This window comes from Lepisma saccharinum, chromosome 30, assembly GCF_977018435.1.
Source record: "Lepisma saccharinum chromosome 30, izLepSacc3.1, whole genome shotgun sequence".
In the NCBI taxonomy this organism is placed as follows: Eukaryota; Metazoa; Arthropoda; class Insecta; order Zygentoma; family Lepismatidae; genus Lepisma; species Lepisma saccharinum.
Window position 1 is genome coordinate 3,933,908 of NC_139258.1, and position 25,331 is coordinate 3,959,238.

The 25,331-nt window shown below is 39.0% G+C and overlaps 1 protein-coding gene across 5 annotated transcripts in view; it reads left to right on the plus strand.

The window, feature by feature from the left end:
* The window catches only part of LOC145981981 (aldehyde dehydrogenase, dimeric NADP-preferring-like), a 183,758-nt gene that overhangs the window by 143,970 nt on the left and 14,457 nt on the right, over nt 1–25,331 (plus strand). For 4 of the 5 annotated variants that reach the window (XM_083115496.1, XM_083115498.1, XM_083115499.1 and 1 more), the window contains exons 7-9: nt 2,931–3,161; nt 7,322–7,519; nt 17,628–17,743. In XM_083115496.1, coding sequence (XP_082971622.1) covers nt 2,931–3,161; nt 7,322–7,519; nt 17,628–17,743 — 545 coding nt within the window. Of the gene's footprint in view, nt 1–2,930; nt 3,162–7,321; nt 7,520–9,325; nt 9,442–17,627; nt 17,744–25,331 lie in introns of all 5 variants that reach the window. The other variant, XM_083115497.1, reaches the window with a different exon arrangement.

The window sequence follows — 25,331 nt, forward strand, 5'->3', positions numbered from 1 at the left end:
GAAACTAAACACTGTTGTTTACACAAAACTACCCTTAAAATACTTTCGTAAGTGAACAATTTTGTGTTGTGGATGGGACTGAGGAAACACTGTCTCTTCACTTGAGAAATTTATTTTAATTCCTGTGAATTTCCAAATGATGAAAAATAAATTATTCACGACAAAGAGGGAAGGTAATTGACCTTTGAATATTCTTGTGAAGTTGAGGGGGAAATGTAACAATTAAAGGAGAAATTAATTGTTTTTTGGTGGCGTGGGTAGGACACAATAGAATACAAACGTAAATCAAAAAGTTAAAATAAACTAACAATACCTTCTACCTTCATTACGTATATTATTGATTATGGAACAACCAGCATAACACTTGAACGCCTGGAGCAATTTCAACCAAACTTGATACACATATGACTTACAACCTGGAAATAAATATTGTATGGGTAAGACACCTCTGGCACCCCTAGGTTGTGGGTGGGAAGGGGGTGACATGTAAAAATAATCTAAAACGACCGATATTAGTGTGGAATAGTTTTTGGGGTTGCTAAGATGAATAGTGACACTCCCAATGCCGTTCAACTGCAAGTTCATCACCTATCGGCATGGCGGGTGAGAGGGGGTAAAAAATAAAATGTCAAAAATGACCTACATTAGTGTCGAATCCATAGTTTTTGGAGTCTCTAAGCTAATTGGTGACATTCATGATGACATTTGAGAGAGAGAGAGACAGACACACACACATGCATGCATGCTTCCTCCCTTACTTACATACATACATACATTACTCACTCACTCGCCGGACCCCGTGGCTGAGTGGTTAGCACATCGCACTGTGACGCCAGGGGTCCCAGGTTTGAATTCCGCTCGGGCATGATTGTTTGTAAAATGTCCATTCATCAATTTCATCACTCATCCCCATCTTCGCAAATTAGCCAAGAGGCACAAACCGCGAAGTAAAATACAACAAATCAATCAATCAATCTACTCACTCACTCACTCACTCACTCACTTGATCAACAAGTGACAGGGGCAGTCTATTAAGTACTGCGGAGTGGATTTAAGATCGCCATTTTTCTCCCACGGACAACTTTAATAGAAGATTTGTATAAATAAATACCAGGGCAATGCCAGGCTATCAGCTAGTTATGTATAATTCTTGAATTCTTTATGCAAATGACAATTTTAGATTGTTCACTCACAAGATAGGATAAAATTACAGCATTGCATTTAATTTTAAAAATTGAGGTTCAGAGGCACTTTGACATGGAATGACCCAGATGTAACATATTTTTCATAGTCTGTGGTAATTTTCTTCATTACCCATTCTACTTTTTTAGATTTCTGACAGTGAAACAAGTATTAATTTATACTAATTTCTCATTTGTTCTTTTTTAAGAAGTTTTTCAAATCACGACTGCTGACCCTTCAGTAACTATTTCTAGAATCAGCAGAGATTTGTTGCAAATTATGATACTTTTAAACGTTGAATCTTGATTTTTTCACTGTAATTTTAAGGATTTTAAAAATTTAGACATAACAGATAGTAACGTGATGGGCCTGCTATAACAAGATAAACATTACCGAATTTTTGGAGTAATCTTATATTGAATGTTTTTGCAACAAATAAATCGGCATTGTCATTTAAGAGAACTAGATAAGTGGTTAAAAATATTCTATTTTATGCAATAAATATGTACTCTAAATGGGAAATATGTAATATACCTAATAATATGTGAAAATATGTAACATGAAATTCATATCATTACTAACATCCTGACTTGGTTACATACTAAGGTAAACATATGTATTTACCAGAGGCGTGGTTTGCATGTAACCGGTGTTACTGCAGGTAACAGCAAAATGTGAAGAATTAAAAAGTTTTTTCAATAAAATAACAAAAAACATTGTTAAATACGTTAACCAATAGCGTTGCCGTCAAGTAGATATTGCAGAGGACATTTTTTCTGCAGCCGACAGAAGCAAAGAGAGGTCGTTCTGCTACTCTGAAGAGGAAACAAGGGAAGAGGGCACCAATGCAAGGGGAAGAGCGTGGAATGACTTTGGGACAGCATGCTATGGTGTTATTCATATGCCTGTTTAGGGGTCCAGTTACCGGTCAGGCCTACCGGCACAGGCCAGTGTTGTCCTATTGGATTGGCAGAAAAGAGCTAAATCCGGCTTAAAAATGGGGATACTATTTGTCTGAAATTACTAGATTACAAAGCCAAGGCTGGATTGAACTACAACTGAGATCGGTTAGGTAATAGACGATAAGATAGTTCCTTGGTGTGATTCGTAATTTGGACAAACCTTGCTCCAAAATACTAAGTTGGCAACAGTAGTTCGTACAGCTGGAGTTCTCTTCCACAATTTGACTGGCTGGAGGAGCGGAATTCTGTCGTCTGCTTACCGCACAAACGTCAAACTGGCCCGAGAAATGTCATTCTTCTTCTTCCCTTTTCCACCTCATTTGCAAAGAAACAAATGAAGAATTGACCAGGCTCGACTCGACCACTATTCATTGAATTTTTGTGGTAACTGCCTCATGAGTCGTAGTTCTTGCTAGGAGTGTTTGTGGCTAAATCACTGAATGGATTGGAAAAAAAGACCGAAATGAACAAAAATCTAGATCGAAGGCATGCTTTCTTTGGGGGGGGGGGGGGCGTGAAGATGATAATGTCTAGCAGAATAATTGTCGTATTGATGGCCGCCAAGCCATGTCACTGGTATTTACATAAAAAATCTTGGTCCTAATAATAACTTGAATTTCAATGTAGATGATGCATAAACAGGAAAACATTAGTAAGAATTGACATAAGTAAAAGTAAAATAAGTTATCTATGAAAGGCCAGCATAAATGACGAGATATATAGAATTGTATTTTTTACAAGGATCGACTAATGAACATGCTAATGAATTGATTGTATTTCTTGCAGCCCAGTGTTTATTGACAACACCGCAGACTTGGAGACGTCAGCAAAGCGCCTCCTGTGGGGAAAGTGCATCAACGCCGGACAGACTTGCATTGCTCCTGACTATGTTTTGTGCTCCAAAGAAGTCCAGCAAACGATTGTTTCAAAACTCAAGACATTGTTGAAAGAGTGGTATGGGGATAACGTGAAGGAATCTCCAGATCTTGCTCGGATTGTGACTGATAAGCATTACCAGTAAGTTTTCATTGCAGCATGTATATTTTGTCATGTTTTGTTGATTCACAGGAATTTCATTATCTTATGAACAAATCAAAGATCTAATTCATATGTAATGTTCGGTGTTTTTCCATTGCAAATTTGGATGTTTTCAGATTAGGCTCGACTGGACCCTTGGCAGCCAAATGGGCGATTTTTTCAAATTTTCCTCTCCACTCAAAAAACCTTTTCGATATTCCAAAATATGAAAAATTACATACACTTAGAATTTCTTCTAGAACATTGGCATGCATTTTCAAGTAGTTTGCTTTTGCCGTTATCTAGATATTCTCAAAAGTTTCACGATTACATAAGTCTATTAAACTATTAATAATATCTACAGAGCATTCCCTGACATTCGCTACGAGACTCGGCGGCTTCCAAAAAGGGAGGGTTTTTCCCGGTATGGGTATGTGTGTTCTTTGTGAGTGCCCCTCCATCAATTTCATTATATCATCACTCATCCTCATTGTCGTTATTACCGAAAAGTAGCAGGAAGCGACGGTAAATAACAAAAATGAAGCAAGAGTCCGTCATTTTTCAGTTACCGATATTTTCTTTCCTCATTGGAAATTGCATTATTTATTGCTCTACTCTTAGGTCATAAGTTAATAAGATTATGGAATACAGAATGATTTTTTTCAACGGTTGGTAATTTTCTATCTTCTGTTAACTTCATTGCTTCTGGCAACTCTTCATTGTTCACCGTTCTAAGGAGAGAGGTTCAGTTTCGCCTAAGGGGTGGGTTTCGGACAACAAACCCTCCGTCCTCCCATGAACAGATCCCGCGCGTGCTATTCCCCCAGTTCCTTCACCTCTTACCCCTCGCGGCCGCGCCTGAGAATGCTCTATGTCTCGTAATATGGGAGGACGGCGCCCCGCCAGATTTCTCTCGAAGTTGCATATTCCTCCGCACAGTGGCGTGCAAACTTTGCAATTGTCGTGGAAAACAGAATACAGAACCCACTAACCAACGATCTATAAGCAACGGAATATTTGCAATTCAGACAATGTAAAAGCTAATATATAAATGTTAATGTAATGTTTGTTCACTTGTGGTTACACATGGCAGTGCATCGTCCGTATCGTCCTTATGAGCGGCCGCCCCTGCCCGAGTCCATTTCGTGAAGTCTTGGCCTTCAGCAGACAAGCTGTCAGCGTAATCACTATTTCTCCCACGCAAGATCGATTGATTTAAGTTGTGATTTAAATGAAGATTTAAAACATTTTTTTTAAATCTCTGATTTAAATCACTTAAGGATTTTGTAGATATCAGACTTTTGATGAAAGTACACCTGCTGCAAAATGACTTCGAACCTCATAAGAAAAGCACAAAAAATTACATCTTTATCACAGGCCAGAGGCTAAGTCCTCAATCATTGACTTTTTGATAAAAGCAAGAGACTTAGTAGGATTAAGTGTTCTATCATTAAATATATTTTCAGTTGAGTAGCCAATCGATATCTGCACTCTGACGGCCGCCATCTTGAAAACAATCCGCCATATTCAATATTTTTTGATTTTATATATCTCGGGAACGGTGTCTCCTATCAACGTCCGGTTTTTTCAGAAATGTTCCAAATAGTGTAAATTTTCTTATAAAATCAATAAATCTATTTTTGAAAAATAAGAAATAGAAATTTTTCAGAAAAACTACAAAACATTTTATGAGAGTAACTGTGAGTTGAAAGTCTTAACAATGATTCTTTTTTCAAAAATTATGTTGACTTGTTTGTAAATTGTATTTCTCTTAAAATGTAAAGGTATATTTATAAATCAAGAAAAAAATAGGAGCTCAGTTCGTCTAAAGACTTCTAACAAACACTAAGTAATCTTACAAAATAGAAAATGCCATTGTTTGGTTCGAGAAATTAAGACTTTCTGAAAAACTTCTATTTCTTATTTTTCAAAAATAGATTTATTGATTTATTATGAAAGTTTACACTATTTGGAACATTTCTGAAAACACCGGACGTTGATAAGAGACATTGTTCCCGAGATATATCAAATCAAAAAATATCAAATATGGCGGATTGTTTTCAAGATGGCAGCCATCGGAGTGCAGATATGGATTGGCTACTCGACTGAAAATATATTTAATGATAGAACAATTAATGCTACCAAGTCTCTTGCTTTTATCAACAAGTCAGTGATTCGGGACTTAGCCTCCACCCTGTGATAAAGATGTAATTTTTTGTGCTTTTGTTGTGAGGTCCGAAGTCATTTTGCGGCGGATGTACATTAATCTTGTGATCATGCAGTGATGTTTATTTGGCTCTAAGGAAAAATCAAGGGGAGAAATATATGTTCTGATGGATTGAAGCTCGCATGGAAGAAAATTTAATATGTGAACTGCAAAAGCATTTTAATTTCTCTTGATTTAAAATTCAATAATTTTGATTAGACAAGAGTAGCAAAAAAATTTTTGAAGGATAATATACAAAATACTAATCATGTTGAACCATATACTGTCATTATCATTAAGCGGTAAATAAACATGGCAGCTGATATTTTGCAAACTGTCATTAAAAATAATCGCCACGATTCTGCTACAAAGACTATAAATAATATTTTAAGTTACAATTATAGAGTGCATGCAGAATGTTTTAGCCAAGGGTCCCAGGTTCGAATTCCGCTCGGGCTTGGTTGTTCGTGAATGTCCATTCATCAATTTCATCATTTCATCACTCATCCCCATCTTCACAGATTAGCCAAGAGGCACAAAACGTGAAGTAAAATAAACTAAATCAATCAATCAATCAATCAGAATGTTTTATTTTCACTCGAAGAAAGTTACTGAAATATTGTAGTTTCATTAACACACTCAACATGCTTTTCCAAAGAAGGTTCATAGACACAGTATCAGAAACAGAAGAATGTAAATGCTTTAATTAAACTGTTCAAAAGTTTTACACGGCCATTTACCAGAAAAAGCCACTCTATATGCAGGCCCGTAGCTAGAATTGATCTCCAGAGGGGGGGGGGGGGGGGGGCTCATGGGTTATCAGGGGGTTATCAGGGTAAACCAAGTCCATTTTTAAAAAAATATATTAAATGAAGGTAAATTATGTGTGTGTGTGGGGGGGGGGGGGGCTCATTCATTTATAAATATCATATACTACACAAATACTACATTTTTCTACATCTTTTAAAACATCTCTTGAAGTGTTAATTGACTGATACTGAAATTATCCCTTCCACACCCCATTCTATTTTAGATGATACAGATATGTATATCACACACAAAAAAAACACAATATTTAATCACAGTAATAATAATAATAATCCGTTGCGCAACAGCCCATGAAGGGCCTAGGCATACCTACCGACTGCCGGTCTCCCTCCCACACTTTCTTTCGTCACCTCTAAGCGTGGAGATCTTCAACCAGTATTGGAATAGTCGGGGGGTCAGCCCGACGTATCCCCAGCCATTATAGTAGGTCTTCTCGACCGGATTACGCTCACTCACTCGGAGCTCCCCAATTTCCTCACGATGGTGGGTTGCCACCGGCCCTATACGTAGGCCGAATAAATTCCGACCAGAGCCGGATTCGAACCTACGCCGTCCCGCAGCGAACGATCTCAAGACGAGTGAACGCCTTAACCCGCTCGGCTACGGAGGAGGACATTTAATCACAGTGCCTACAGTATATTTCAGCCCCGGCCGAAGCAATTAAACTCCCCTTCCTTCCCAAAACTTGGGAGCTGTTGTTGACCTTTGACGCAGATGGGGAGGGAACTTTCATGATGACATCAAAGTCACAGATTTCTGTCTAAACGGGAGGTTGCAACAGGGACAGTGAAGGTACAGATAAAGAAGCTCCCCTATGAAAGAACTTTCTGAAGTCTAGAGAATATTCTAATTACTTGCAGCTACTTCTGCTCATAAACAAAATGAGCGAATGTAATAGATACTGTTCATATTCTGTGGATTTATCCTTAAAGTTGTGAGTTGTCTACATTTGCACTCTTCACTGCAAACAAATTATGCAAAATAATATGCCATGGCCCCTGCCGAAAACCATACAAGCAGTTTCAAGTGTGTTTTTTTTTTAAAAAAAATTTAAAAAATCAATTTAAATAAAAAAATAATAAAAGGGAAGGGTGGAGTAAGAGTGAAACTCTGGCTGTCTCCGCAGGCGCTTGGTGTCCCTCATGAAGGATGCAAAGGTGGCCATTGGTGGAGAGTGTGACCCTTCGGAGCGATTCATCTCACCCACCGTGTTGGTGGACGTGAAGCCTTCAGATCCCATCATGCAGGAGGAAATATTTGGACCAATTCTGCCCATCATTACGGTGGAGAATGCATACGAGGCGATCAAGTTCATAAACAGCCGGTAAGTGGGAGTTTTTCAAAATGAGATTGTTGTAGAACAGCTGCATGAGCTGTAGCTTATATATAGGTTTTTATAAAATAAGTTTGTAATCAATTTCACTTTTGCAGTAAATAAATGTTGAAGAGATTTTTCATGTAGCAACAGTTTTTGTCCTTTTTATAAATGTAGTGATTTGTTCTCAATTTTGCATTGGTTTATAAATAGGGTGTGACATTACTGGTATAGATATTGGCCAGTACATAAGAAATCGGTTTGTTGGTAAAAATTTCTGACATAATATTCCATATAGCCTTAACTTTCCAGATGTTTTATCTTGTGAATGTGCTTCCGAGTTATAGTAGAACAATATTTACTATCACATTTCTTTTAGTAGATAATAAAGGGTGCGGCAACATAACTTCCTTATTTCAGAACGCAATAAAACCCATGTGATGAGTTAGAATTGTTTAATGTTTTTTTACACTGTAGGTACATATCTAAAGTTATGTTTCACACAGTTTTGAAAATCATATCAGGGAGGTGATGCCCCCCATTGTCCATGCACTGAGGAAGCCGATTTCTGGCGTTCTTCCTAACCCGAACCAGCATATCAGCGGGAATGTTGGCAATTTCTTGACGGATGTTGGCCTTCAGGTCTTGAAGAGTCCTTGGACGGGTAACATAAACGTGGGAAACCCCACAAAAAAATTGCAAGGTGTCAAATCGGGTAAGGAGGCTGGCCACTCCAAATCGCGCAGAACGCCGTGGTGATCGCAAGATTGAAGGTCTCACTGCCTCAATGTTCTCACGTGATCGGATGGGCCGAGGGACTCCTGTTCTTCATCTTGTCACACTTGCGGTTTGTCTGAACATATTGACCCAGGTAACAATTGATTTCTGGTCCGGGACAGGGCCCAACGGGGCTACATGAAAGCGCTTTCGGAAGGCACGCTGGGTTGCGATAACAGAACATCCGTTGGTAAAGTTGGCCTCGACGGCAATCGCATGCTTCTCACTGTTCCAACGCATGATAACGACTGACCGGAACGCAAACGAAACTTTAGACACGCGCCTGTCGAATGAAACCACTCCCGCCCCGCTACGACCTCTACAGGCTGCGTGGCGCGCATTTCAAAAAAGGAAGTTACGTTGCCGCACCCTGTATGATATAGCTTGTAAAATAAGTGTTTAACTATTGAAAGCATTAATTATTGCTGGCAAGACTTAAAGACTTACTTTCAGTAAAAATTACCTAGATGAAAATATTTACTTTTTATTTTTTTGTTGCAGTTTTACACAGCAGTTCAAAGATGGTTCTAGAATTAAAATATAAATTCTTTGCAGTTTTAGTTTCTAATAATTTTGATTAATTAACTTAGTTTATTAAAACTATTTTTCTATTGAAATAATACTAGTAATAGTTGTGGCTTTCCAAACATTAATGACAGTTATTCTTTAAGGTGCTCATGGCATCGAAAGAGTGACCAAGAAATTTATGAAAATTTGTTCAACTTTATGATCTCTACATGATCTGAAAGTGTGTTGACAATTCTAGGCCAACACCCTGTGTGTATGTGCAATTACTTCCACAATCTAGTTTTGTCACAAATGCTAATTCTCTTACAGATTTCTATTAGGAAAAAAATAATGTAAGTAGAGTTAGATGTTACGCATGTGTAACTGAATACAGAAGCATAGTGAAGAGTAGTGTGTAAAACAGAAGAGCCTATTATGAGTACTGTGTATTTTTGAGTTTTGAGCCTTACAAAAGTTAATTTCAGTGGATTAATAATATTGTGTGTATGCATTGTCTCTTCTACCCCCCAGCGAAAGCCCCCTGACACTTTACGTGTTCTCAAGTGATAAGGCTATTCAAGACTTAGCCTTATCTCAGACGAGGAGTGGCACGGTTTGCATCAATGACACCATTGTTCACTTGTCTGGTGAGTCTCACGTGTCATCAATCATCCCATCTTCTTCCCCTAATCTGTGGTTGTAGGGATCAAATGTCATCGCAGTGCATACCACTTATGTTTTCTTGATGCTGAGTTGATAATGTTTGAAATTTAAGATTAAACCAGCGTGACACATGGGTAAATATTGCCAACATGCAAACTTGATTCTTAAATTGAATTATGTCTGTTTTGAAGCATGTAAATTACAATGCATTCCTTGATAAAATTAATTTTATTAAATTTGAACATTATTGTATTATGCAATTGATAAGGATAATCCCTCGACCATGATGCAAGGAGACATGCTGGGTAAATATTGCCCAGAAGGAAAAGTATTTAAGTCCGTATTCTAATTGTAGCCGCGGTAGCTCAGTCGTTAGGGCAGCTGACTACCATGCGAGAGACCCAGGTTCGATCCCCAGCAGGGATTTTCTCCACCTGTTCAAGCGACTCCAGCATCCACCCAGCGTCGTATAAAGTGGGTACCTGGAGGAAACTCTGAGGGGTAAAGGTGGCCAGGGGCATGGTGCTGATCACATCACCTCCACCTTCGGCCGTGATCAAGAAAGTGTGGGGCCCTAACCCCATGCCCCCATACGCCTTCATGGCATGGTGCATAGCACAGGGGAGCACTTTGTCTTTTTTTACCTTTTTTATTCTAATGGTTTTAAATCCCGTGAATAAGAATATTAATTAAACTAGTTTTAGTAAGATTGAATATTGTTATTGTACAAGGGTTGGATAAAAAATAATGGCAACACTGGTATAATTGGTACTTGATTGTATTGGCAGAGGAGCATGTGTTACATTCCTTCAAAGTAATCGCCCCTCATCTCTACGACCTTCTGTCACACGTATGGAAGGCGTCGTACACCGTCAGCGTGTCCATCTCTGTCGATGTCCCGCAGTGACCGCCCTATAGCACGTATGATGGCTTCGCGCATATCGTAGTGCTTCACGCCTAATGGTTCCTTCATTTTGGCAAAACGGTCGTAATCACACGGTCTCATACTGGTGAATATGGCGGATGTTCCGGTACCTCCCACTACCAGTTATGCAGGAGCGCCGTCACATTGTTCGCAGTGTGACACCTTGCATTGTCGAGCAGGATGATGGGACACCGTGCCGTCGCTTCCTTCTTAATGCGAGACGAAGGTGGTGTTGCAAGAAGGTGCAGAAGTAGGCTGCGTTGACCGTCTGCCTGAGAGACATTGTTCTTCTTGCCTAAACATATTGTTAGGGCGCTTGCACTCTCGTCCTCTGCTTCAGAGCAGTGCTGTTTTTGACTGAATAACATACAATCGCTCCCACTCACTATACTTCCTCGTCTGACATTCCTTTATCAGCCACGAAACGCTTGTGGCGCTGTGACTCACCCCTTTCACGGGACAGCAGTGTTGCCATTACTTTCTATCCAACCCTTGTATTATGCAATTGACAAAAACTATAAAAGAACATGTTGAAATACCAAACTGAAATGAGCGCATGTATGGGTGATGCTTACCCGGCAGTGTTTCAATGGCCTTGTAAGTGAAACTAAAGAAGTCTCACATTGGATTCAAGATCCTGACAGTCGGAAGAGTTCCTGGAAAGCTACAGAGAAGGGTGGCTTCAGGTCAGAGTTGAAGGTCCACGAATTTTAATAAATTCAGCAAGTGTACATGGGTTCTGGGCTGTAAAGAACCTTTTTATCTGTAAAGTACAGTGTCCATAAATATACTGTCATACTTTAAAGTGGTATTACGTCGCTTTGGATAATCGTATTTAAATGAAATTGGTGACATTTGAAAGAAAAACTCAAATATTTTATTTTACAACTCATAGACATTGAATGTGGCCCCCACGAGTGGCCCTGCAGACATCAAGGTGATATTCCCATTCATGCCACACACGCTCCAACATATCCACAAGGATGGACTGGATTGCAGAAGTGATGCGAATTTGCAGGTTTTGAGGCAATGGGGGTACATAGACACAATCTTTTATGTAACCAACTACGTTCTTGTGTGGTCGCCATAACCACTTCAATCCGCACGCTGAACCTTCACCAAACTCTGCTTGGAATTATAAAACACACCAACACATTCACCAAACTCTGCGTGGAATGATATTCTAAAACACACCAACTACGTTCTTAAATCTTCTGTAATAACAACACAATTTTAAAGGAAAACATTCACATGTAACCTGCCTGCCTGCTAAATATCCAACAATGAACCCGCACTCCATTGTTGTCAGGAGTGAATTTATTTCAGTTTCTATGTTTGATCTCGTTCATTGTTGTCCATTGCTGATATTGGTGTCCATTGTTGACATGCACAAAAATATTTGAGTTTTTCTTTCAAATGTCACCAATTTCATATAAGTACGATTATCCAAAGCGACGTAATACCACTTTAAAGTGTGACAGTATATTTATGGACATGGTGTACTTCAATTTGATCCAGGAATGTTTATTCTGGATCAATTTAAATACGGTCCAGGAACATTTTGTCCGGATCAGTTCAAATAGGGTCCAAGTACTGTATTGAAATGAAACAATATGCAACTTGGACCGAATTTAAATTGTGAGAAAAAAGGGTTCCGGCCCTGTTGCGGAACCCAATAGAACCCATTAGAATTTTTGGGTTCCTGAACTTTCAACAACCCCACTCATTGGAAATGATCAAAAAATATATTTCAAAATCAAAATCACTTTGCTAATTTTTACCAATACATGCTTGTTATGGGTTAAATTTTAGTGACTTAAGATGTATAAATTTACCGTACAGGATATTGAAAGCAAAATAATCATCATAAAGTTTACTGTCCATTTGTAAACTGGAATTCCTTTAAATTATACATTTGTGTGATATATGCACTGCCATGACATCTGTTCCATTTCATTGTCAGTTTGTAAAGTCATCACATATGCATTCCTTTCTTTTTTCACTTAAGGGACAGGCACATTTGAATAATATAGTTTTCAGACACTAATCATATTTTGTATTATTTAACATTCTTGTACATAGCATTACCTCACACTAACCCAACTAAATTTCGCCAAACATTTTTCCATTTTCGAGATAACCACATTCATCATAAAAGTTAATTGATAAATAGCTACTCATGTTCATAAAATAGACCTTTGTCGGTAAAAAATATCATCGAAAGTTCAAAGATGAAGTTGCACAAGTAAAAGAACATTTAATGTCGATAATGGGGTGTTCATGGTATGGTTCAATTGTATGAAATTAACTTGTGCATAGTCTCACATTTGAAGTAACATCATTTCAGAAACTACAGGATGTCTGCAGAATTTTCCCCTAAACCAGAATAGTCCATTGCACAGCAGGAAAAAAGAATCTGCCACTGCACTCAATGATTCAAGCTTCTCAAGAATTCAATTGAATTGATGTTTTAAGTCCACTTTATGCACAGATAGGCTAATTCGGACTGGACCTACAGTTTACAGTGGGATCCGAACCACTGTGCCATGTGCCCTTGATTACAATGCAATGCCGTTGCCACTATGCCATCCGGGAGGCCCTGAAGGTTTTCAACCAAGATAACATTCTTTTTGCAGTTAAAGTGTGAGCTTGTACCTATGAACAACACATAAGTAGTCCTTCTGTATCATCTGAAAATTGAGTTGGCCAGGCATGAGTGCTTGTTTCTGATTGTCCCTTCATCCATTTCATAATCATCATTCATCCTCATCATCACAAAGTTACAAAATTGAGTTGAACAATCATTTAGTTCCAAACACTTTATCAGTTATCTTCAGGATTGCCAGGTGTCAAGATGAAAATACAGAACAGAATTGCAGTCACAAGTAGTTGAAAAGGACAAAATTGCAAAGACAGACTGCCAAGGACAGTCTCTTCTGGACTATTGCTACAATTTTAATAGTAGGGTGCACTAGAAGTGTATTTTCCTTATGTAGCACCAAAATATACTGTATATTGTAAATATTGTAGTTACACTTTTGGAATGTTCTGCTGTTTTCTTTTCAGGTTGGGTGCACAAGTTTTCTCCTAACATTAATGTAGTTTTAACTTTTGTCTGGCTTAAGGCTCGGCTTGGCCTTTGGCAGATGCCAGGGCAGCTGCTTTTAGATGTTATTCTCCTTACAAAAAAACACTATGATATTCCAAAATCTGAAAATTACATCTGCTTAAAATTCCTTCTGGAGCATGCACACGAATCTTCAAGTCCAGGGTGGCACAAAAGTCATCATCCTATTTGGACTGACCTTTATTTTGACATCTTGTTGTTTATATCAGTAGTGTTTTGTCAGTTAAATAGAAGATACTCACGAAATTTATTGTGTGCGAAAATGAATAAGTATACCCCACAGGATGTGGAAAAATTGTGACACTTTTTCCGGGCAGAGTAATATCACGTTTTGGTGATTTGCCATGGCCAGCCAGGTCACCCGATTTGCCTGCTCCACATTTTTTCCTTTGGGGATATTTGAAGTCATTGGTTTATGTGAAGAAGCCAGAGATGTTACAGCAACTAAAGAACAATATTCAGCCTGAAATTGAAAATGTTTCCCCGCAAATTTCCAACACCATGGGAAACGCAATAAAAAGAGCCCAAATTTGCATCAATTCGAATGGTGGTCATTTATTGGATGTTATCTTTAAAAATTGAGGACATAAAACTTACAAGTAGCAATAAAAGTTTAACACAAAAAAACTCCTACTTTGTTCAATTTAAAAAAAAAAATGCTGTAGGCTAAGAAAATCAGGTGATGACTTTTGCACCACCTTGTAGTTTGCTTTCGCTGTCTAGACATTATTAATAGACTTCTGTAGACATGAAACTATTATGAGTATCTAGTCAACAGCAAAAGCTAACCACATGAAGATTCACCGAAATGCTCTAGAATGAATTAATTCTAAGCACACATAATTTTTCAGATTTTGAAATGTCATAGCAGTTTTTTCAGTCCCGCACCATGCAGTCTAAGGCGTCATGCTTTGGGCTCCGGCTATGGCATGCGTGCAGCTTTGAGTCTCCTGGGGGAAACGTTACAACTTTTCTCCTGAGATTTCAGCCTGTGTATGGGACTGGTGGTCACCCATTATCGTGAGGAAATTGGGGAGCTACAAATGAATAGCGTAACCCGGTTACGGAAACCTACAACACCGACTGAGAGTTCATCGTGCTGACCACATGTCACCACATAACTAGTTGGATGATCTCCCACCAGGTGGGAGTGAGGTCAGTAGTTTGACCCTGACCCTCACAGACTGTCGTGCTATGGGTTATTATTACAGGGTGAGTCATAAGTCTCCATACAAATGGTGAAAACGGTGACTAATGTTTATTTTTCCTTTTCAGGCAGGTGAAGAGATGCCACTAACGAAGGAAGAATGGATTGACATCATTCTGTTGGCTGGGAGTGGTACCACCCGTCATGTAGCACGTACATTCAATGCAACCCACAGAATGCAGTTAACCCATGACACCATGGCCAAACTTATCAAGAAATTCAGAAGGACAGGTTCCGTCGCCGACGAAAGCAAGCCTAGAAGATTTTTTTGATAAGTTTGGCCATGGTGTCATGGGTTAACTGCGTTCTGTGGGTTGCATTGAATGTACGTGCTACATGACGGGTGGTACCACTCACAGCCAACAGAATGATGTCAATCCATTCTTCCTTCGTTAGTGGCAACTCTTTTTCATTGGTTCACCTGCCTGAAAAGAAAAAAAAAACATTAGTCACCGTTTTCACCATTTGTGTGTTGACTTACGACTCACCCTGTATATATTATAGCAGTTTTTTGAAAGAGGTAAATTCAGAAATAGCTGCCCTGGCATTGGCCAAAGGTTCAGCCGAGCCTTGAGTTCTTTTCCATGCAAATTTGCTCTAGCATAGGCTGTTTTTCTTCCAGTCAGCACCACACAAGGTTTAGTGCTAATGGAAGACATGTCCCCCTTTCTAAAAAGCTGATTATGTGCTAATGCTTTGTCCGTGCAATGTAACAGTACACAAGTAGCCCTAGTCATTGCTGATGGAAGAGAGGATTGAATTAACCTTTTTACCTCGCAACCTGTATAGTATTTTACAGGGTTATTCAAAAAGAGATCAATAGTATAGCAGAAAAGTAATGAATTATAGCTTATTTATAAAAAATAGTGTATTTCCTTAAAAAATGTGTGATTCCAGTTCCAGCCATCAGATGGCTACTGGGTACGACACAGCTTACAGAGTTCAGTTCCTGCATGACATCGTGAAACAGAAACTAGTGCCAAAATATTGGGGTGTGTGCGATGGGAAATTTTTAAAACCCTTACTTTCGGGGCAGAAATAATTTCCCATTTCCTCACTAAGTTGGGAAATTTTAAGCATGGGAAATGTCCCAAATTTCCCGCCACTTTGAAAATCTCGAATTCTACACACTATTCTTACCTTCAAGTGATTATTTTTGCATTACTGGATTAAAAATGGGCATTTCCAAGAAAACACTTATAGCTCTACATTAAGCATTTTTAAATTTGATGATTTGGAATTTCCTGATGGGCAGAATCCTGAAAAGTCAGGAAATTGTTTCCTCTGATCCGGGCACCATCTTTTCAGGATCCCACACACCCCTTTCAAAATGCAATGATAGTTTCAAAGTTTCACTGCGAGAACCAATCTTCACATGTTTAAAAACTATTTCAACGAGCACACACTATATAAAATTACAATTCCTGCTAGTGTCATGGGCATAACTTGCGATTTTAACTGTGGAGGAGTGGGGGAGGAGGCAGGTTCAAACTTGGGGCTTAGCTTTGGGGCAGCAGAGTCGAAATGTTTTTCATTCCATAAAAATAGCATCAAGGATTATTTGCTGAATAACTGTTACTTTTGTGAATTCGCAAATATTATTATTTATTGCTTAGCTCCTCAGGTCTCGGGAGGTTTAACACAAGTATCAGTGCCCAGGATTTTCGAAAGGAGGGGTTATGCGTACATTTTTAAGTAGTCTGTCCTCATTTTGCCATATCTTCCTGCCTTTGACGTTCTTTTTTTTTTAAAATACTGGACCAAAAGGGAAGGGGGGTTATAACCCCTTGGGCAAGCCACTGACAAGTATCCTTAACTTGTAAATTATAACAAGCCTGAAAACTTTTGGGAGGCAAGTGCCCCCCTTACCCTCGCCAAGTTATGCCTATGCTAAGTGGTATAAATAGTTTGCTGATAATGGGTGCATTTGTAAATATAAAAAGCATAACTCGATCGAGAGATGGAGAAAGTGTGGGATGAATTTGACATCTTGTTGTGTTACTATGGAACACCACGGCAAGAACGTGTAATTTTCATTGTAAGTACGCTCTCTGATTTGTAAGCCTTCATTTAATACCTCACTTCACTTAAATAATTATAAGCTTCTATTAAGCCCGCATCACACGGAACTGGATTTCCAGTAGGTTTGCCCTAGTTGGTGCTGGACTGGCTACCAATTTGCTAGTTTTCGCCTCGCACGATACTTATCAGCGTACTTGTCGATAGACTTTTGTTCCCATACGAGGGAAGTTGTAATGGCGACCGCGTGAGATGTAAACAATGTATCACTTCACATTTTTAAAAGCCGATAACTGTTCAACCGAGAGGAATAACATTTCGTATGAAACATTATTAGGTACAAAACAATGGCGCTGCTTAAATATATACTTTACAACGTTTACTGTACACGTATGGAAGAATATTTTAGTTGTTTCAAATGTAAACACCGTGCACTCAGCATAGATGGTGTAACTCAACGCGCCTTTAATGCTGTATACGTTATACATTGCTGGAGTAACACTCGGAAACCACAGACAAAGATGCTCCTTTGCACACTCACAGATTATCTTCACATGGCGAAACTTTGCTCTGATTGGCTGTTCCACAGAATCCAGTCGAGGAAAGCAAGTAGCAATTAGAACATGTCCTATTCCTCCAAACCAGTCAAGCAGTCAGCCAGGCGACCATGATTGCTAGCTAGAAAGTTAGTTCAACGCCAACTAGGGCATTCCAACTAGAAATCCAGTTCCGTGTGATAGGGGCTTTACAGTAAATATTTATAGTGTTGGACTTAATTTTGAATAACCCTGTTTTTTTAATTTACTTTTTTTGTTATATTAACTGGTTTGGACTCATCTGTAACAATGTTTTCTTGTACATACATACTATATCCATGTTTTACTTGGTGCAGGGATCATCCCTTAGCTTTCTACATCTTCTCAAAGAGCAAGAAGAACATAGACTTACTGGCGACTAGCGTTCCCTGTGGTGGGATCACAGTAAACGATACTATAATGCACATTGGAGGTAATTGTAATTGTTTATTAATTATGAATAGTGTACTTTATCATTTTATAATTTTAACTGGTGATAGCTCATGTTCTTCCATGTACTTTGCACTTTTATCACATGAGGATGAATTAATGAATCGATGATACACAATAATGAATCTGTACCTTGACCAGGGTTCAAACCTGGGACTTCTAGCTGTGTGCTTGACCACTCAGTCACAGTGGCCTCCATTTATAACTGTTATGTGCCGGAAACATCGATAAAATGAAGCAAGACTTTTGATACATTTTAAAATAAAATATTACGCTCGGTCAATAAATTACGAGCCAGAGAAAATTTCACAGTACTTAAGTAACAAACCTCAAAAGTATTGTCCCATTGTGACACCAGTCGCAAAATGGCATGCTCGTAGAACTCCTTTGGCTGCTGTTGGAACTAATTGAGCTCTTACTCCTTGACGTCGTCATCTGATTGAAACTGTTGTCCCCGCAGTGCTTTTTTGAGCTCACCGAAGATGTGGAAGTCACATGGGGACAGATCTGGACTATAGGGGGGGGGGGGTGGCTCAGGACTTCACACTTAAATTTTTTCAGACATTCCTTTGTTCCGTTGGCTGTGTGTGGTTTAGCATTGTCGTGCAATAGGATGACACCACGAGAAAGGTGACTGGGACGTTTCGATGTGATTGCCTTCCTGAGCTTCGTTAACGTTTCACAATACCACTGGTCATTGACCGTAGCTCCATGCTCCAGGAAGTCGATGAGGAGCGGTCCCTTGTGATCAAAGAAGAACAAAAGCATGACCTTGCCAGCACTAGTGTGGAGGGTCTTGAACTTTTTTGGTGGAGGAAAATCTGCGTGCTTTCACTGACAACTTTGCCATTTCGACTCTGGCTGAAAGTGGTGGAACCAACTTTCGTCGCCGGATATATCCTTTCCATTCGTCAATGGATTTCATGACCCCCTACACCTTCCACTGTCAAGAAGCACCCAACACCCAGATGCTCCTCTTTGGATGCCTCCATTACGCGTCAGTCAAACACTGAATGACTGGACACGACCGCTGCTCGGTTAGCAGCCTTTGCCCATACCTTGCCAGACACGTAACTCCATCTAGCAGGAAAATGTGCATGAATCAGTTTAATCACACCTGCACCTCCATTTCGGGTCCGTCGACCCATTTCTAACTACCACAGTTTTGGTGTAATATCCTCTGCCTCGTTATTTATTGACTGATCCTAATATGATTGTTAGGATCAAAACTATACAATTTCAAATATTATAATTCTTAAAGCTTTCCTGGCGATGATTGATGAAGATGTTTTCTCAGGATATCAACCAGAGGATTTTCAGATAGGCTTCCAAGCTTTTGAGAGCTAACGTCACTCTCATCTTCAGGGATTCAGACTTCAAGAGAGTGGCGTTAGCTTTCGAACGCTCGGAAGCCTATCTGAAGATCATCTGGTTGATATCCCGAGAAAACAGCTTCTTCAAATACATAATGCATAAATAATGAACACTGCAGGTGAAATTATAAATCCATCCTTATATTTTTCACACATGTTCTGATGCTACCCAGTCAACAAGGTAATGTTGCCACAACGTTGTGGCAACGTTAGCCCCTAACATACCTAACGTTGTTGCAACGTTGAATGTATGTTGATACAACGTTGTGAAAACGTTGTGTCAACGTTTCAGGGTCATTTTTTTCAACGTTGCTGCAACGTTGGTTGACAACGTTGTCACAACATATACTGAACATTATGTAGCAACGTTAGGTATGTCATGGGTTAACGTTGCCACAACTTTTTTACAACATTACCTTGCTGCCTGTGTAATTTATGAATATAACAATGCATATTTAAAATATGGTTATTTCGCATGGTAAGTTATTAGCAATCTTGCCAAGCCATTTTTGTATATAATACATATGCGTAAAAGGAAAAACTCATGTTTGGAACGTCACAGTTTCTCTTTACATATTATAAAAACTTTTCCTGCTCCACCAGAATAGGCAATTGTTAGTCTGGAGATTGCGATGAATTGACCAACCTCTAACTACACCTGGTAATCAGTTTCTTCTTGTAGTACTTACCTCCTGATTATATAGTCTGGAATAAAAATATTTATCATGGGAGTTTCACTTGTATTCAACACATTTCATTTTCTAATCTTCCTTACAACTTCAATATTCACACATCTTTCGAAGGATAATAAAACACATTTTTTCACTAATTACAATCGAAAGTATCCTTATTTGTGTTACTAAAACTTATGTTTGTTTTGCATTTGAGTCGCACTGCCATCTAGTGCATGCTGTAGGAAATATAAGGTTTGGTGGTCAGTGCGCACACAAATTCAGATTAAACAAAACACTCCGATCTGACGCTTGTGGCGCTCATGGTGGTGATCATCCAAACTAAAGCGTATTCAGTGGAATGTTTTTTTGCAACGTTGATGCAACGTTATTACAACGTTGTTCCCCTACATACAACATTCATCATACATACAACATTCATACAACGTTGTGGCAACGTTAGTGTGTTGACTGTATTCCTGCTTTTGTTGAAGAAATGCATAATCAGTTTATCATGCTGAAATGGTGTCTACTGCTTTCAGCAGATCAATAGATGCTTTGAAACATCTACTGTGCTAGTTTTCAAATAGATAAAAGTAAATCTTTATCAGGAGGAATGAAATCGGTAGCGTATACTGGGTTCTCATCATATTATATATAGTAGAATGCTGCATCAAGGCCTTTTTGCTTGATAATGTAATTTGCACAGATGATGCTAGATGGTTTATGGAATAGACAGTTTATTTGCTTGAGCGAATAACGCTCGAACATTCAAACGATCGGTATACAAACATGTGTAACTGTAATTCTTTTGTAGTAGAGTCCCTCCAAATATGGATCATTAAGTGATAGATGCAGTGAAATTGAAACTGAAGTGAATGCAGTCATCATCTCCATGTTAAAATATAGTTTAGTGTATCTTACCAAAACATATCAATATATGAAAGTGAATAGATGATTATGGGCTGAAACTACAAGCACAAATTTTTACACATATATTTATACGATTATTGTCCCATTGAAATGATATTTGATATTCTATATATACGAGCGTCCATGGGAGATTCGATCAAGTATTTTTGAGCGAAAGTGGTCCAATGCAGTACTCTAATATATAGTATTCGAATGCACAAATATTTGGGCAGGGGTGCTCTTTTTCGATCATTTTTGGGATTTTGAAGTGATGTGACAGTGTGATTATAAATAAACCAAGTAAGGAATTTAATGTATTTCAAGCTTATTTATGAAAAATAGGGGCCATATTGTGAAATATGTATGTAGGTCTACATTCGAGAATAATATATAATAAACTTCTTACCCTTAAAGCTTTGTTTTCTCTTCTTCTGGGTAAATTTGAATGTCACGCTTTCATAACATGTTTCTATAGATCGTTAATTATGTCGCTCATTTTAGTTCAGAAGACAGCACATATGCTATTCACAAAAATATCAATAATTCACATACTAACTCACCAAAATACACACACACACCACAATACACGGACGATCCAACTTAAAAGAAAAAAAAACGTGCACCAAGGAAACAAACTTTCTTCAACATTCCTGGATGCGATTTCCCCTCGAACTACCCTACTTGGTTATCTTTAGGTGCAGTCACAAGCCATTTCCGGTAGGCTAACAAATCTCCAGAACTTCTCGTCATTGTCTCTGGTTGTTTCAGAGGTCAAAAACGGCTTCTTGTCGTACATGTTCTTGGCCCAGGGTAATTTCTCTGTCATAAAAGCAACCCTTTTCCCCTGCCCTCTAATAGTTTCGCTAAAAAATTTCCCATTGCTGGGAAGATGCCACGCTGGTAATAATGAGTTAGCAACACTAACGGCATCACAAAAGAAAGACTGCCAAGCTGAACTCGCGCAACCCCCTGCAGATTTCTAAGAAACCACGCAAGATTGCCAACTCCTGAAATGCCACCATCTTCTAATTGAAATGAACAATTTTATGCACAATCTCAGATTTTTTTTCTCTTCTGAGCCTGGACTTCGCATAGATAGCCTGGAATATTCGCCTGAATGAAATGTTATATTTACAGTCACCATGTTCAGCTAAACACATCCAACATCATAGCAGTAACTCTACGGGGGCAGGGGGCACTTCCTACAAAGTTTTCAGGGTTTATTAGCATTCACAACTTAACTTCCTGTGGCCTGGGGAGCAAATTAATTCTTCTTCTCTTCCTTTCCCTTATGCCATTAACTGTCAGGCATAGGCGCCGACTCCATGGGGCTTGGGGGGGCTCGAGCCCCCCAATATTAATGATGCGGGGGCAGAGCCCACCAAATAATTTTGCTTAAGAGGATCTGATGTATTATTTTGCTTCTCTTATAAAGTTTACTCTGAATTGTGCCACATGAAATTAACTTTAAGAACACATTTAAAATTTTCTAGACCATCAACTTTGGGGGGCTGAGACCGCTAAACCATCAACTTTGGAGCAGCTATGACCAGAGACAGCAAAACACATGACTTATTACTATATACTGAGTATGTAATTATGAGTATTGTTAAAATGTTTACTAAGAAGAGTTTCAAAAGACGATGTGCATGAACATGAACTAGGGTAAAGGATGGGACATTCAGGCTACAAATGGTTCTAACATGACATTCAGAACGAGATCATTGATATATTAGGGAGATCTGTTTTGCTCTCCGTGCTAGCAGATATTAAAAGTCGGGAATATTTTTCTATTATGGTTGACGAAACTTGTGACATATCCATCCGTGGACAATTAATATTCTACATTCGAACTGTGAATATAAAATTTGATATTTTTGAGGAATTCATGGGCTTTTATTAGGGGTGTATGGGACGGGAAAAATTTTCAATTTCCTGACTAAGTCGGGAAATTTTCGAGACGGGAAATATTCGAAATTTCCCGAAGCTCTGAAAATCTCGAATTCTACACGTCATTTCCACTTTAAGTGATTTCTGGATTAAAAACTAACAATTTACGATAAGTTCCAGAAATTGACAATGCAGAAAACGTCGAGAAATAACAACATTTTAATATGAGCATTCAATATTTCCCGAAAAGTCGGGAAATCATTTCCCGAAGTCCAAATCGGGATGGATTTTTTTTTCCCCAATCCCGGTCCCGACTTTTCGGGATCCCGCACACCCCTGTCTTTTATGATATTCCGAACACTGAGGCCAAAACTTAAAAGGGAGAGAGTGAGTCATTTATTAATTTAATTTCAGTGATCAGAGCCCCCCCCCCCCAATAATTTTGACAAGTCGGCGCTCCTGGCGTCGGGTACCTCGTTCTGTCCATCTCATCACTCCATCCGGTCTCGACTCATTCTTCCCATTTCGTTCTTAGTTTTTCCATATTTTAATCCTATCTTTTCTATTCTATCGTCCAATGTATTTCTTGGCCTGCCTCTTCCTACTCTACCCTCAACCCTCATCTCCATCACTTGCTTGGCTTTCCTATCTTCATTCATTCTATTTACATGTCCATACCACTTCAGCTGGCGTTCCTCTATTACTTCAGTCATTGTCTTCTTTTGTTTTACCTCTTCTCTTATTCTTTCATTTCTTATTCTGTCTTTTCGAGTTTTCCCCACTGTTCTTCTGAGATATTTCATCTCTGTTGCTTGACATTTACTTCATGTTTATCTTGGAGTGCTAAGCTCTCTGTGCCATAGCCCATGATGGGAACTACAATTGAGTTGTAGAGTTGCATTTTTGTTTTTGGACTGATCTCTCTTTTTCCCACTAAAGTATTACTCATTTGATAATATGCTGATGCTGCCTTCTTTGTCCTATTCATTATCTCTTGATCAATTTTCCCACTGCTACTTATGATGGTTCCTAAGTATTCATATGTTTCTACTTTCTCTAGTTGTTTCCCTTCACATATTATATTCAGGGCTTCATTTTCCTTCTCCTCTTTAGTCACCCGCATGATCTTATTCTTTTCTATATTAAGCAAAGTAATTAGGAGCAATAGGGGTGTAAGGTGTACCTTCCACGTAGGGGCCTAAAAGTCAACCGTCACTTCCACGTAGTACACCCTGGACTGTACACTAACGAGGCTCTGGCGACTGGCACTATGGCCAGTATAATTTTGTGTGTGTTGTCCTGTTTTTTGTCCTTGTGTGTGCTGAGTGCCCGTTTAGAGCCTCAGCTTTTAACAGAAGTCAGAAGATTTTAAGATTTTTAGTTATGCAATGTTAGAGTTGTCATTTGTAATGGTAAGGGGCTGGCCCCCGTATAATGTGACGGGTGCAAGATAGCCTAAGTGCTGACGCACCCAAAATTTTACATTCAAATAAGGAGCAATATTTGTGATTTTGCAGATGCAACAGTTATTTAGCAAATAATTCTGAAAGGAACAAATTGTTATGGGATGAAAAACTTTCAAGTCTCTGCACCCTCCTCTCCCCCAAAAATGAAGCCCTAAGTTCATTTCTGCCCCTCAAAATTACACCCCAAGTTACCCCATGCCCCATATCATATTAAACATAATACTGAATAGATATTTTCACTTGTAGTTCCTTTACTGTTCATTAGACCTACTAAAAATGTTCAGTAGAAAACCATTGGAGCCTCCCCGGTAAAGTATTCGCCTTGTAATCAAGGGTTCCTGGGTTTGATACCAGGTGGAGGCACATTGGTTCGGATCCAACTTAAAACTTTAGGTCCAGTCCTGATTAGCCTTACTGTGCATGAAGTGGACTTAAAACACAAACTTAATCAAAACCATTTGGTTTTGGTAGCTTTTCAAGAAAACAGTAGATTTTTGTCTACTTTAAGCAGTAGAAATTTCCAATTGAAAGAGCAAAAACATTTCTTTCCTCAAAATAACTCCACATTTATTGCAGAATTTCTTTTAGAGATTAGATTAGAGCCGCGGTATTCTTAGTTGGTAGGACATCTGACTATCACATGGGAGATCTAAACTTTGTACCAGCTAACTGTAGACCAGATGAACAGGAATAAGTCTCTGCGCAAGTAGTGATGCGAGACGGCTCCACCAATGAACAGTGAGAGGAACGGGATTGTGTAATGAGCGACGGGAGTTACCGGATTTCCTCCTTACTGTAAGTGTTGCAAACTTTTGAAAACAATAATACCAAACACACATTGCAAATGGACCATTGTCTCTAGGTCCATATGCTTGATTTCAGAATTTCTTAGGGATAAAACAGAAAGTGCAAATTTTGATAAGCCGTACATTTAGCGTATGGACTAAGGTCTGGACCGTACGGTTGGCAACACTGTGCTTTCACCACTCGATTTCCTTCCTCCTCCTCTGCCAGTAGGCGTGGTCCTGCTCTACAGTTAGCTGGGACAGGTTATAAGGTCGGAAAATTTTTAGCCTTGTTCTAGCCCAAGCATGATGCTGATCACATCACCTCCAAAATGGCAAAGATCAAGAATGTGTGGGGCCCTACCCCCACATCCCCTAAATATGACTTCATGGCATGGTGCTGTATCACGGGGTACTTTACCTTACTAGAGATTGTGTTTCTCTTCTCTTTCCTTCTCTCTCTCTCTCTCTCTC